At 38.4% G+C, this 14,115-nt stretch overlaps 1 protein-coding gene across 2 annotated transcripts in view; it reads right to left on the reverse strand.

The window, feature by feature from the left end:
• Nucleotides 1–741: 741 nt before the first annotated feature.
• Nucleotides 742–14,115, reverse strand: part of ITGBL1 (integrin subunit beta like 1) — a 203,457-nt gene continuing 190,083 nt past the window's right edge. Inside the window, exons 8-11 of one of the 2 annotated variants that reach the window (XM_039337736.1) lie at nt 13,500–13,616; nt 6,613–6,759; nt 2,961–3,074; nt 742–1,468 (exon numbers count right to left, since the gene is read on the reverse strand). In XM_039337736.1, coding sequence (XP_039193670.1) covers nt 1,377–1,468; nt 2,961–3,074; nt 6,613–6,759; nt 13,500–13,616 — 470 coding nt within the window. In that variant the 3' untranslated portion in view covers nt 742–1,376. The remainder of the gene's footprint in view (nt 1,469–2,960; nt 3,075–6,612; nt 6,760–13,499; nt 13,617–14,115) is intronic. The other variant, XM_039337737.1, reaches the window with a different exon arrangement.

The raw sequence follows: 14,115 nt of genomic DNA on the forward strand, positions 1-14,115 counted from the left end.
ATGCTGAGAATAGTTTCCGACAATCTGGAGTTTTATAATAGCACTAGAAATAGCACTTGGACTCATATATTGCTCCATAGTGTTCTTCAGCACACTCTCAGCAATTTGCAAATGCCCCCAACAATCTGGGTCCTCATTTTACCAACCTTGGACGGATGGAAGGCTGAGTCAATCTTGAGCCAGGCAGGATCAAACTCCTGGCAGTGGGCAGAGTTTGTCTGAAATACTGCATTCTAATCACTGTACCATCACTGCTGTATAACACACATATACATGCATTTGTACAGACAAAGACCCATACCCAAATAAAGATATTCCAAACAGAATTGTCCAATATATTTGATATTTTAATCAAAAGGAGCATTTTTAATGCAACTAAAAGGAGTGACAAATAATATTCACCTTGCCAAGCATGAATTATTTCTCTGCTGCTTAGTGCCCCACAGCATTGCTCTTCTTCTTCTTCTTCTTTTGCTATGACCTCCTTTGTTTCCATTTATTTTGTAATCCACCTAGTTGTGGTTAAATATGTACTGTCCGTGACTTCACAAATCTTCCTGTTGGTCATCATACCAGATGAAACGTCCTAACAAGACTGGCAAAATCATAACCAAAACACTTTGACGGCAGTGTTGGTGAAGATGACAAAGAAACAGAAATAAAATTATGCTAAGAAAAACAAGCATTCAAGCAAACACTGTATGCTTGCAACTTGTGCCTAAATGACTCACATAGAATGCATTTTTCAAGATTCAGGTGCTTTATTTTTTCCCGTAAAAAAGCAGGGGATGCATAAATCAAGATAAATGGTTTGATCTTATTGCTAATCCTGTGGAAGGAAGCAATGCTTTAATGCAGGAAGGAATGTCCTTAAATGCTCCTATTCTACCCAGTTCCCTCCCCTCGAGTCTTGCAAATAAGTGACTGAAGATTGATAGTAAGTGGTAAACTAAACAGCAAGCAGCTTTTGTAGGGATCTATATGAAAGTTTTCAAGAGAAAAATGAACTGATTTCCATAGTCAGAAGGATCCCCTACATCACTGTCACCAATTCAGTCATTTTGCATAATCCTAAACCATTTTGAATTGTTTCATTTAAAACAGGAAACTGATGTTCAGTCATCCAAGTACAATATATAATAAATCTTGTCTCATTTGTAGCACACTTAAAAGCTACGCAAGGGAGAAAGAATATATATGCAGAATTAGAACAACAGAGCCACACAGATGTGCTCTTATATTTTAAGAAATATTTTACTGAGCTGATTGATTAGGATGGGTAGGATTTTTTCGGTTGTGTTCATCTTACATTTATGTAGTCTAGCAGCTTTATTCTACACCACATATCCGTCAGTGTTCAGTGTTTCATGGCAATGTTAGGGATATTCACTCCCAAGCCAGATCTCACAAGCATTTCCAGTCCAACCTGCCCAGCACTCGCAGTTTCCACAGCTACATATGCCATTTCCTGGAACAAAACAACATTATCCATAATTGAAATTAAAAATGGGTTGCTCTGTGAAAGTGTAAACCATCACAAAAAATAGTTTTTATTTTTCTTTCTACCTATTTTCCCCTTCTGGCTTGAACCAAAGCACTCTGAAGGCTTCAGGCATTTATTTTCTCCTTAGATCCCTCCAAATTGCTCAAAATGAGGATTCTGAGAGCCACAAAACTGATTGGGGTAGATCACACATAAGCCCTAAACATTTTCTGTATCTCTGTTTTAAGGAGATCTGATGATGAGCAAGAAATGTGAGGTAAGATCCCCTAGGAAGTAATAATTGCTTCAAAATAATTCACACAAGTTTATAGTTCAGATGGCATTTCGACTCAGATCTCCCCTGTCCAATTCTAGCACTAACCATTGAACTTATGAGTGATTGTGTGAAATTGCAATTTGTGTGTGTGTGTGTGTGTGTGTGTGTGTGTGTGTGTGTGTTTGTATGCATTAGTATACATGAATGGGAAAGAATATACCAGATAAACATAGCCTGCATCATTTTAAGACAAGTCCAGGTGACTTGGAACCTGACTTGATACAGGGGCTTCTCAACATGCCCAGAAAAATATTTATGATAGTGATACTAATGATAGCAGATGATATTATATGCTATTTATAATAGTGAACATTTAAGATATGACAGACTTTATGATAGTCTCTGGGTGTCATTTGCAGTTCTCGGGTGTAATGGAATACTTAACTCCTTCCTCTTTCAAAAATCAGTTTTATAATGGAAACATTCTAAGTGTCTGCTATAACATTCTAAGTGTCAACTACTATTCAGGGAAACTCAAATGGGCTCACACTTCATTACTGTATGCAATATTGGATGGGTACCCTGAAATGGTACAGAAGAGATGGGTTCTCTCTCTCTCTCTCTCTCTCTCTCTCTCTCTCTCTCTCTCTCTCTCTCTCTCTCTCTCTCTCTGTGTGTGTGTGTGTGTGTGTGTGTGTGTGTAAGGGGGAAGCTTTCCTATTGACTCTTTAAGACTTTGCTTCATACACATAGCCCAGAGGTTCCCAACCTTTTGGGCATCATGGACCGGTTCTGCAGAGAGAGATTTTTCCGTGCACTGGAGGATGCGTGGTTTTGTGTGCTGCCTGCATCTTGTGGATGGGGCTTTGCTTGTTTGTGTGGACCGATTGCTGGCATGCCAAGAACCGGTACTGGTCCACAGACCGGGGGCTGGGGACCCCTGACATAGCCCCTTTCTTTTCCCTTTTCTCTCATTTATTCATGAAGGAAAACTATCTTTGAAAGCATCTCTTCTCATTTGTTTAGAAATCTTACTTTTGCAAAGCAATAATTGCAAAAGAAATAATTAAGAGTCCTTTGCCTCTTAGTTTATAGCACCTGCTGTTGGATGAGTGAGAGCATGCAATGCTTTGGGAGCAGCTAAAACCTATTGTGTCTCCTCAGACAGCAGATGGATTGACTGTGGAAATCATACAACACCTGTACAAATAAGGCCATCATATTTGTCACAATCCTGGTCATCACATTCACAGAATTCTCCTGAAATGTACCATTCCTGGGAAGAACAGATGCATTTTCCACAGTGACAGGAACCTGAAAGCACAGAAAAATTATTACTGGCACTCAGAGAAGAGCAGAATCAGGCACAGGACATCTTAGGTAATCAGTGCCTATCAATAAATGATTGTCTACAAGGAGGTCATTGTGATAAAAGCCTATTGGTAAGAAGGATGTTCCATGGGGGGGGGGCTTTAACTTTAAAGGTTTCTTTTAGGATGCTCTATAATGATTTCCCTCCATTTTGATTTAATCAGGGGTTGCTTGGAAGAAGGACATTTTGTCTTGGTTCAAAAGCTCTAAAATCGAAGTCATCCTTCTCTGCAGGATTAAGGGAGAGTGGATGAAGGCCTGTGAGAAGATTTAGCAAAGGTAAAGGGAAGAGAAAGGACAAAACCCCAAGGTTATTGAAACTACAGAGATGTAATCAAGGAATAAAAACAGAGTGAGGTAATAAGAACAGATCTCACTGGGCTGTATATTGCTGTGTGGAAATACAATCCTGCTCACGTATCCCACTTTCTTTTCTTTTGAGCACTTTTCCCCCCAGGCCAGAGTACAAACAGTTGGGCATTAACTGTATGAAAAGAACACCAAATGTCTGTGTTTCAATCTATCAACTGTGTTTTACCCAATGCCATATAAACACTGTACCAAAAAGTCTGTCTTTTTAAGCACCACTTTTTTCAGAGTTAATTCAAGAATTGACTTCAAACTAATGATTTGAACAGGTGTGCAGCTATCCTAAAATCCCACTGAATAGCAAACAATGTGCACAGATGCCAGATCATCTTTGAATCAAGTTTGACTCCTGATGACTTCACTAGTTTCCATATGACCGTAACAGATGCAGTTTCCCATTGCCTTCCTCTGTCTAGTATGTTTCTCTCTCCATCTAAGAGAAATCTCTGCTATTTCCTGGAGTCTCCATCTAGGTAGTAACCAGGCCAATCCTACTTTGTTTCCATACTCAGACAAGGTCGCAGTTTAGTTTCTCCAAGGTCAGCTAGATGCTGACACATAGCTAGTTTTACTCTGCAAAACCAACTAGCAAATAAAATTGTCATCCCAAAATGAAGTTGTATTGCAGTTGAGTGCCCAGTTTATTCTTAAAATGTATGTATTTATATTTTATAAATATAAATGTGATCACGTGACTGTAGGGACACTGTAATGGACAATTAGAAATCTAATTTTTCAGTGTCATCAGAACTTTGAACAATCACTGAACGAGGACTCTATATCACTTGGTTCTGCTACCCCCAAAATGTAGTCTGATAGTTATGTGGAAAGCACCAGCAAAATCAAAAACAACTAGCACAATGAATCCAAAGACTGACAAAAAGAGAGAGACAATAAGAGAAAGCAGAAATAGGCTAAATTTACATTGCCTCTATTTCGATTTCAAAAAGACCCAGCTTTCTAGGTCCATACTGTGGATAATTAGCATGGATAGTCCCACAGGAAATGGCCTTTATTTACTCTGGCTTTAACCTACTGATGTACATAATAACAGTAGAAGAGAGATGGAAAATAAGACACCATAGTATCCCTCTCTGTGGTGCACCTTGAAGGAAAACAAGTTGCTGAATGGGATGATGTGCCCAGCAATTTCTAAACTTTCAATAGGAATATATATATATTTTTAAAAAGTACTTTCCTTTCTATTTATTTTAGAGAGAAAAATGAGACTTCTTTAGCAAAAGAGTTAAGAACTTATAGTGAAACAGAAGGAACCCAACGGGAGGCAGACTTTTTAAAGTACAGGTAGTCCTCGACTTACAACAGTTCATTTAGTGACCGTTCAAATTTACATCATTGAAAAAAGTGACTTATGACCATTTTTCACATTTATAATCATCGCAGCATCCCCCAGGTCACGGGATCAGAATTCAGATACTTGGCAACTGATTCACACAATAGTTGCAGTGTCATGGAGTCATGTGATTACCTTTTGCAAACTTCTGACAAGCCAAATAGATAGGGAAGCCAGATTCACAGAACAGCCTTGTCACTAACTTAACAACTGCAGTGATTCACTTAACAGCTGTGGCAAAAAAAGCAGCTGTGGTAAAATCGCCCAAAAACTCACTTAACAAATGTCTCACTTAACAACGCAGATTTTGGATTACCTATATCTGAGAAAACTCTGGGTATTTTAAATTATTTCCCTTCCTACTGTGTAACAAACTCTCACCTCACTTCTGGCAAATCAAATTTAGAACATAGAACATGGAATAATAGAGATGGAAGGGACCTTGGAGGTCTAGTCCAACCCCCTTTACTCAAGCAAGAGACCTTATACCATTTCAGGCAAATGGTTGTCCAATCTTTTTTTGAAAGCCTCCAGTGATGGAGCACCCCCAACCTCTGAAGGCAAGCTATTCCATTGGTTGAAATTTCTGGTAGGAAATTTCTCCTTAGTTCTAGGTTGCTTCTATCCTTGATTAGTTTCCACCCATTGTTTCTTGTCTTGCCTTCTGGTGCTTTGGAAAATAGTTTGACCCCCTCATCTTTGTAGGAGCCCCTCAAATATTGGAACACTGCTATCATGTCTCCCCTAGTCCTTCTTTTCATTAGACTAGACATATCCAATTCCTATAACTGTTCTTTTTATGTTTTAGTCTCCAACACTACCTAGAACCTGGGCCTCTTTTGGACAAATCAAGTGAAAATATATGATATTTTGTAAAAAAAAAAAATCACACACTGCCACACACACAAACACAGACACTTTACAATAAATAAAGCACAAAAGGATAGGTATGCTGTGATGGTGTGCAACATTCATAGAAATTATAATCAAATCTTGCAATGCTGCTTTGCCTGCCCCAATTTCCAAAAACATTTGAGGAAGGATGAATGTAACTCTATATTCTTAGGTTAAGCATCTTCACCAAATAGATGAAGTGTTATGTGTGACTGGATTTATTCTACAAAAAAGTATCACTTCATCTTCTACTTCAGATTCTTTCTTTTCCCCTGGATTCACCATCAAGGCACAACCCTGAACCCTATTGTTGCAAATACCTCTGATCTTCAAAGACAAGGACCAAAATACCATTTACAATGAAAGCTGATGAGTACAACATGCTACCTTATAAAAGCTCTAAAATAAAGGAATTGAATGAAATTTGATGAATATGAATTGCATGAACAGTGCAAGAGAAGGCATGTAGGAGGTGGACAAGAACTTTTCCATTCTGTTCAATAGCAAATTTCCTTCTTAGACGTTTAGCAATTGTAGAGTCACCTGCTGCGAGTAGCACTTAAAACATAATGCTAAAATATATCCCATAATACACAATGACCCCCTATTGATATATACACCCACAAGGAGATCACCAAATGGAATTGCATGCTGTTGGTAAATAGTTCCTGAGGGCAAAGCTTCTCAAAGCAATGTGGAGTGCTTCACCACAAGAATTTTCTGTATTATAAACATTTTGAAAAGCTTTTTTAACAGCAAGGGATTACCAAAAAAAGAGCCTCAAGTTATGAAGCACAAGTTGTACTTCTTTAATCTTCTGGAACAGAGCCATCTGAAACATCACTCAGTTCCCCGCCTACTTACCCTTTCCTGAGCATAATATACCATCGGCTGATTCACAGAAACTTCTGCTCTCGTCTTCGGCCATGTTACATTTTCTTGGGTGCTGACACAATTTTCCAAACCATCCATCCTTACAAATGCAACGACCACAGGAACAGATCCCGTGATCTAGATAAAAGGAGAATCCCCAGGCAGGGACTTTAATAGGCAGAGGAGTTTAGTCACCTTGTCCTTTCAGAGGTGCTTGTGAATCTGTGTTTATTTCCACCTCATATTAAGGCTATGAGATGGTTTAGGCCAGGGGTCCCCAATATTTTTGGTTGTGCGTACCAGTGGTGGTGGCTTCTGCAGTTTTGGTAGTGGGGGGGGGATGGTTTCGCACATGCAACCTAAATCCCGTGCATGCGCAAATGAAGCTTCACATGCTCGCCTGCTACTTTGGCGGCTCAGTTCCCAACAGGCTGTGGACCGCTACAGCACCTGCTCCCTCCCAGCACTGTGCTTCCTGTCATGTTAGAAGAAGTTAGAAGAAAAGGACTTTCCGCTAAATGTCAGTAGAAGAAGCTTGCCAGAAATCTTGTTCAAACTTCCAATGCAACTTTGTCTTTAATTTTTAGATTTTATTGATTTTATTGTAATTTCTTTGATTGTTGTGAGCTGTCCAGACCCACTGAGAGTGTGAAAGCCCCTGATGAAATTCTTATTTACAAGAAAGTTGCATGATCTTCTCCTGGAGGATAATGGTCTTATCTCCAAGTGGGTGCTTGAGCCAAACCAAAATCATTGCACCTGCACGTAACACTTTGCAACAATCTATAAAGAGAAACCATTCTGTCTCTCTTGCAGGTTTCAGAAAAGGTAGCATTCAGAAGATGTAAGGATCTCTATTCAAATGAAGTAGATGAACCTGCTGTATTTTTGCCTATCTCAGAATGCATTATGCCAAAAGGGAAGATGATCACAGCCTCGATTGGAGAATAATAGCTGAATAGGAAAATCTGAAATCTATTTTCTTGCCTTACCCTTCCTATAGAGATTTAGGATTGTCTTTTTCCCTGTAAGATACATTAAGATGGATAATTGGTGGGGAGATTTCACTTTAGGAGTATGATGCAAGGCCTTATCATATTCCTTCTTCTCTATGCTACTTAAAATGAACTTGTTTAGTGAAAATACTTGAAAACAAAGGGCTCTTCCCCATACAAGGGCCAGATCCTAGCATATCTCTACAATGCCATGTACTGTATCTCCCAGTGGTTTTGCACTTCACCTGATTAACTTCAGTGGTTAATTGCCCCACCAGCTGTTCCACAGAGAACGCAATGAAGATAGATAGATTTGTGCTATTTTCTCCATAGTTGTGCAGTACACAATTCCTCCTGAGGGGAAATTTCTACCATGTCACAGTTGGTAGTCCCAAGGATATCCCTTCTATTCTTAAGAGAAAACATCATCACTCCTTGCTAGCATTCCTCTCTTGTAGGCAATCAGTAGAGAGCTTTTGTGTTGTTGTTTACTGTTTTTCTAGCAGAGAAAGCAATGTGACCAGAGAGGAACAAGCAAAGGGAGCAGAATCTCAGTAGTTGCCATTTTTAGACCACCCCCCTCCAATTTCTCTCTTGAGGGATTAGTCAGTTCAGAAGCAAGAACAGAAACACAGGGAAAGTGATACAGCACTGCAAAGATGCTGTATGAGAGAGAAAATATTTGGCTGATCTTCAGTTCTCTTTTTATTTGCATCCATATAAAACTGCAGATATGCAGGACTCATTTCGCCTAGCCATATCAAAAGACTGGATGTGGCCAAGAGCTTAATGTTTATTTTAGATGAAGTGCCAATATAGTTAAGTGGATGATTTGTCCATCAAGGTGAGTGGTGTTTAGCCTCCTCTGAAAGTGTTATAGAGACTAGTCCCAAAGCAGAGGTAGGCAACCTCTTCCAACTGGAAGTCACAATTTTAATGGATAATTGTATTCATGACTAACTCTCTTTTGGAGAGGAGGGTTCTGTCACTCATGAAAATGCTTGTTTTATATCAGAAGTCATTGAGAAATCATTTGGCTGTAAAACATCCTTACAAATGTGCTTCCAGCTATGGAATCCTAGGTGACTCCAGCATTAGAGAAAAACAAGATAGGAAAGTCTGCAGATCATGATTTCTGAAATTCTTTGCTATCCTTTAATAGCACTTCCACTCTGGGTCATGTGAACAGGAAGGAGGAGGTAGGGGACTTAGGAATGGAGCTGGTAGGAGTCTTCTGAGTTGATGCTCAATTGTTTCTCTCTTTTGGATGCAAATGCTTGTTGGATTGCTTTTCCTCTAAAGCTGCTAGCCACATCCAGACCATTTTTGTTCCCTCCTCCCGCTAAACCAAATCTGTTTTCAGGGAGTTGTCTACTGACAAACAAATAGGCAATCTTAAGCCTTTGGTCTGGCTGTCCATCAACAGAATAACTGTCTGAAGACCAAATAGAATGAGTTTACATTTGGTCCACTGAGACAAATTGGCAAGAGAAAAATCAGACTCAAAGGTAGGCCAAATCCAGAGAGGGGCTGGAGAGAAAACACATCCCCAATGTTGCCCTATTGGAGAAGCAATTGGGCAAGGTGTCAACTGCTCTATTCCGAGTCCTGCCTCTTCTCCCTCCTGGTTGGGTAAGGTAGGAAGGAGCATGTGCTTCTCAGGGTACACATACTTACAAATGTACCCAGTCACAATACAAGGGAAAACTAGAAAGAAACCCGTGCACGCATATTTCATTTTACTTTATTATATGGAAGAAAATGCACACACTTCCTATGGTCATTGCTGGTTAAAAAGGCAGAAAAATATTGGGAAGTTTTGTTCTGCCTGTTTTCTCTAAGTTGTATTCATCTTAAATGAGTACATCAGCTACGGTGCTGTTTTGATTAAGATCTTCTGGCTTTGATGATTTCTATCTTAGAAATTCCCTATGAATTATTGTTTATGGGGTTGTCCTTGAGAATGTATCAAAACAATCTAGAACAGGGGTGTCAAACTTGATAGCGTCACGTGATGTATTGTGACCTATTGTGATGTTTTTTGCCTTTGCAGAGCTGGGGTGGGCATGGCCTGCACGTGACGCATCCAGCCCATGGGCCACCAGTTTGACTCCCCTGATCTAGAATGATTTATTTCCAGACTTTTTTTTCCCCCATGGCAATATACATAGAATCTCCCTCTCCAATTTTTCTACCATTGTAACTAAGAGAGACGGGTAAACAAAGTCACCCAATTTGGGCCTGCCTGAGTCACTCTCAAACATCTGAGCAAATACATTGCACCTATCAGTTCCTGAGAGCAGAATTTCAACATTTCTTCTGGTCTTTTTTGCTTAAGTAAAGGTGACCATGAAAGGTGAACCTCAGCTCTAGTCCCAGCTGTGAAATACAGTGTATGGTCTCCCAAAAGTTTCAGTGCCAGGCAAAGACCTTTTTCTTCTTTCCCATCTTTTATCCTCTTTATATTTCTGTTGTGCTTTCGTTTATTTTTAGATTTCCCTGTGATGCTTCTTTTAGCGTTTCTTTTTAATTGGCTCTTGTTTTAACTGGATCTAGCGGGTTGTTTTCCATTTGAGTTACACAGACTTTATTGATGTTTCATTCTATATCATCTTAGCTAACTAGGCAATTATTAAGTCTCCAAAAGTATCTGGAAAAAATAAATGACAAGTCAGCTCAGGTAAAATATTCTAAATGCTGAAAAGACAGTTTACATTATCAAGCACATTATTTAACTACCCTACATTATTTCCTATCACGGCAAGCTTTCTTTCCCACTGAGTCTTCTGGGACATTTTATTTCTATGAGAAATTTGAATATCGCAGCACTTTTTTTTCTGCATTCAGTTCGTAAAGGAGAAGGAGAAAGCAACATGATGAAATAAGTTCCATTCCAATCAAGGGCACCAGTTTAAGTGAATAAAGTTTAGAGTGTGATTAGAACAGAACAAGGTATGTAGGTCTTCAATTGCTTTCCCTTCTTAGAAGGGTGGCAGATCTTGCTGAGAATCTTTCTCTTCATCCAATGACAGACAGTAGCATTTTTAAGCCTTTGCAAGTATGTAAGATCATGGATGCTTATGCTCTTGTCCATCATATTTTCTCTTTATATTTACCTCAACCTAGAGTTGGAAAAGTGAGCTATAAATCAATCTCTGCTAGTGAGACAAGCAGAAGATAACTATTCAGTTCACCTCCACCTCCATTTACTTTTTCAATAGTCTTCCTACCAGGTCTCCAAGATCACTCCTAGCTTTAACTCATTTGGCTTTAAGCTCTCAAGCTTCCTATGAAATCAATAGGAGCTGAACTCCACTACTTGTTAACATTTGCAGAAGAAATTATGTTGAGGTTAGCATAACTTGATGCTAAATAGCTAGAAGCAGCCTGAAAAAATAAGTTTTATGCCTATGCATCTCAACATAATTGGTGGATTTTCCAATATCTTCTACATTGAAAAAGACATTTTTTTTTCTTAATAGGCATTTTTCCCCCTGTAAGTTTGTATTTTTGATGCCCAAGTATGAAGCAAAGTATAAATGAGTTGTAGTAGATATTTTAAGAAATCTGATTAATGGTATAATAAATGTGATGGGATTTTGTTTTGCTGGAATTGCATAAGCCCAATATGCTGTACAACAGCAAATAGGTAAAATATTCTAAGTGCTGAAAGGATACATAAAGCTATCCTAAATTTCCCTGAGTATTTTCATGTGCAAAAATTCAGGTGCAGATCTACAATAAAGATCTGAATTATTAGATATGTAATGCTAAACCGCTATAGGGCTGATCTCAATCTCATGCAGAATTTGATTTTTGTATATAAGATTTCTACTCTAGTACACTTTCCCCCCTAAACTGTTACAATTTTGAGATTCTATCTTTCTGGTTAGCATAACTATTTGAAACTGAAGTGAAGGTGTGTGCGTCAGGAGCTGAGAATCATACAAATTTCTAGTATCTGGCAAACAAAGCTCCTTTTTAGGCTATTCTTGACCAATATACATTTGCTTGGCTTTTGGTAGCTTCTGAAGAAATAAATAATTTTAAATAATAAAAATTCCTACCTTTCTCAAAATTTCTACATGTTTATTCCTTCCCCCCCCCCCCAAGAAGGAAAAAATCCATCTATTGTTCATATCAGCATACAGTATTATTCTGGAAATTTTAAATTTAATAATTTAAAATTTAAATTTTAAATTACAATTCCCATCAACCACAACCAGCCTGACCGCTCATCATTTTAGTTTCTTTATTGATTTCATTGACTTACAATTACAAAATGATTAATGAATATATGGTTTTCCAAACCTGGTGAATTATCTTCCACCAGTCTCAATGAGATGAACAAGGAAGGATGTTTGGAACTGTAGCTCAACAACAATACGCTCACAAATTCCCATTGATGAACTATAAAAAGGCAACTGGACTTTGTTTTTCCTTGAATATGTGTCAATTCTCATGTAAGAAACTTCTTCAGTTCTAACTGAATGGTGGAGGGTGGAAAGTTTATATTCTTTGCAGTCATCTGGTCATTAGCACGTATGGAACTACTGAAAGGACTGTGTTGTAAACAGGAGACAGGTGGTGTCTTATCTTTCCTCCTTTGTTGAGAGAGGGCTGTTCAGTCACCACCTATCTCCTGTTTACAACATGGTCCTTTCAGTAGTTCCAAGACTGCTGAATACCCATTTGCACTATTCAGGTGACCCTGAGGGCCCAAATAAAACCTCCAAGTGACCTCAATGACTCTCAGAAAGAGTAATCAAGACCAGATGACTGCAAGGAATATAAATCCTTCCATCCACCTCCATTCAGTCAGGACTGAAGAAACTTCTTGGATGAGAAGCGAAACAGCTTCAAGGAAAAAACAAAGTTCAGTTGCCTTTTTGAAAGAAACACCTTTGGGACAACCATGATGTGGATGACTGAGAATCTCCATAGACATATAAATAAGCACTTAATTAATGCTATAGAGTTCTTTCTACAAAGAAATCATACTACATTTTGTGTAGCTTTGAGATTCAGCTGCAGGTAATAACTCATGGATATCCAATTTAGAGACTATTTAAGCTTGATTCAGGGAATCACTGGAGCACAGCCTTACAACTTACCATTTTCATCAATATTTACCCCTGAAAACAAGGCATTCACTATAAACAACAGAGTACTAAATACATGCAAAGTGCGTTTTTATATATCCCAATGGCTCATCTAGGTTTAAGGCAGTAGAATAAATACCATTTCAACAAAGCCTCTGGCACTTCCTTCAGAAGAATGGTTCCAGATGTTGAGAAACATGGAAAGAATATGCATACAAATATTTATGTCCCCCACTGGCACATATGAATGTGATATTCAAACTGGAACTTACAGATAACAAAACTTTTAATACGGAGGAGGCTCCAGATACTATTTTTTAGGAATAGGGATATTTTGCTGAATTTCAATTTTAACTTTATAGCTGGTGAAGTGCACAGCACAGGACCTTGTATGCCCTCATCTTTGCTATTCCTTCTGTTTCCCCAAGATGTGAATCATTGAGCATATGGTGGCCCATTAGTTTAATTCAGATGATAGATTCTGAGTCAATTCCTCCTGTTTCTTTCAAATAATTTTACATTTTTAGAAACAAAACCATTTGTTTACACTATTTATTTTACAGAATATAGAAATATATTAGATCAATTATTTATTTCATTTAAGAAAAATGCACATGGTAGATACCTGTCTATCTCTATAGTGTACTACACTGTACTATACTATTCCTGCCTCTTAAAATGGCTACTTTATATTATCACAATAATTCCAAACCAGGGGGAAAAAATTTGCACAGTAACCGCAACATTACTTCATCTGAAATCCATATTAAAATTGACCTACCATTGCAGACATTGCCATCATTGTCTTCACACTGCCTATCATCACACTCGCAAAGTTTGCCATATATTTTGGACTCTCCAGGAGGAAAACATGTACACCAGCCACATTCACATTTTCCTGTAGAACAGTCATCTCTCATTAGTCAGATCCAGCAGCCAAGGTCAACTTGTTCTTGTCTATGACTCAACAAACTAGCAAAGAAATATAAAGATCAGCCTGAAAGAGGAAAGCAGTATTGCTTGTAAAGGAGACTTTTTTTTTAAAAAAAAAATAGCTATGTAAGGGGTTTTTTTGTGTTATAGGAACACAGAATTATCTTAACCACATCAGGCTATTTATTGTGAGTTGTGTATTTCTGGCAATGGCTTGCCCTGTTTAGGACTGAAGTTCATCTCATCACCTCCTGCCTCTTTTTCTTACCTGGAGACTCAAAGGAGTAGATTTGGATCTTCTATTTGGAAAACAGATTCTCCACCAGTGTTACCCTTCGTTTTCCCTGTGGCATGGATAACCATTTCCCAAGATGTCTTTCCAACCTATTGCTGCAATATTAAGAACTTATCTCCCTATCTAACATTGGTCAAAAGGCAACTTCTACCAGTCCTACTTCTCAACT

This window comes from Crotalus tigris, unplaced genomic scaffold (assembly GCF_016545835.1).
Source record: "Crotalus tigris isolate CLP2741 ecotype Arizona unplaced genomic scaffold, ASM1654583v1 scf7180000017685.4511686, whole genome shotgun sequence".
Lineage (NCBI taxonomy): Eukaryota > Metazoa > Chordata > Lepidosauria > Squamata > Viperidae > Crotalus > Crotalus tigris.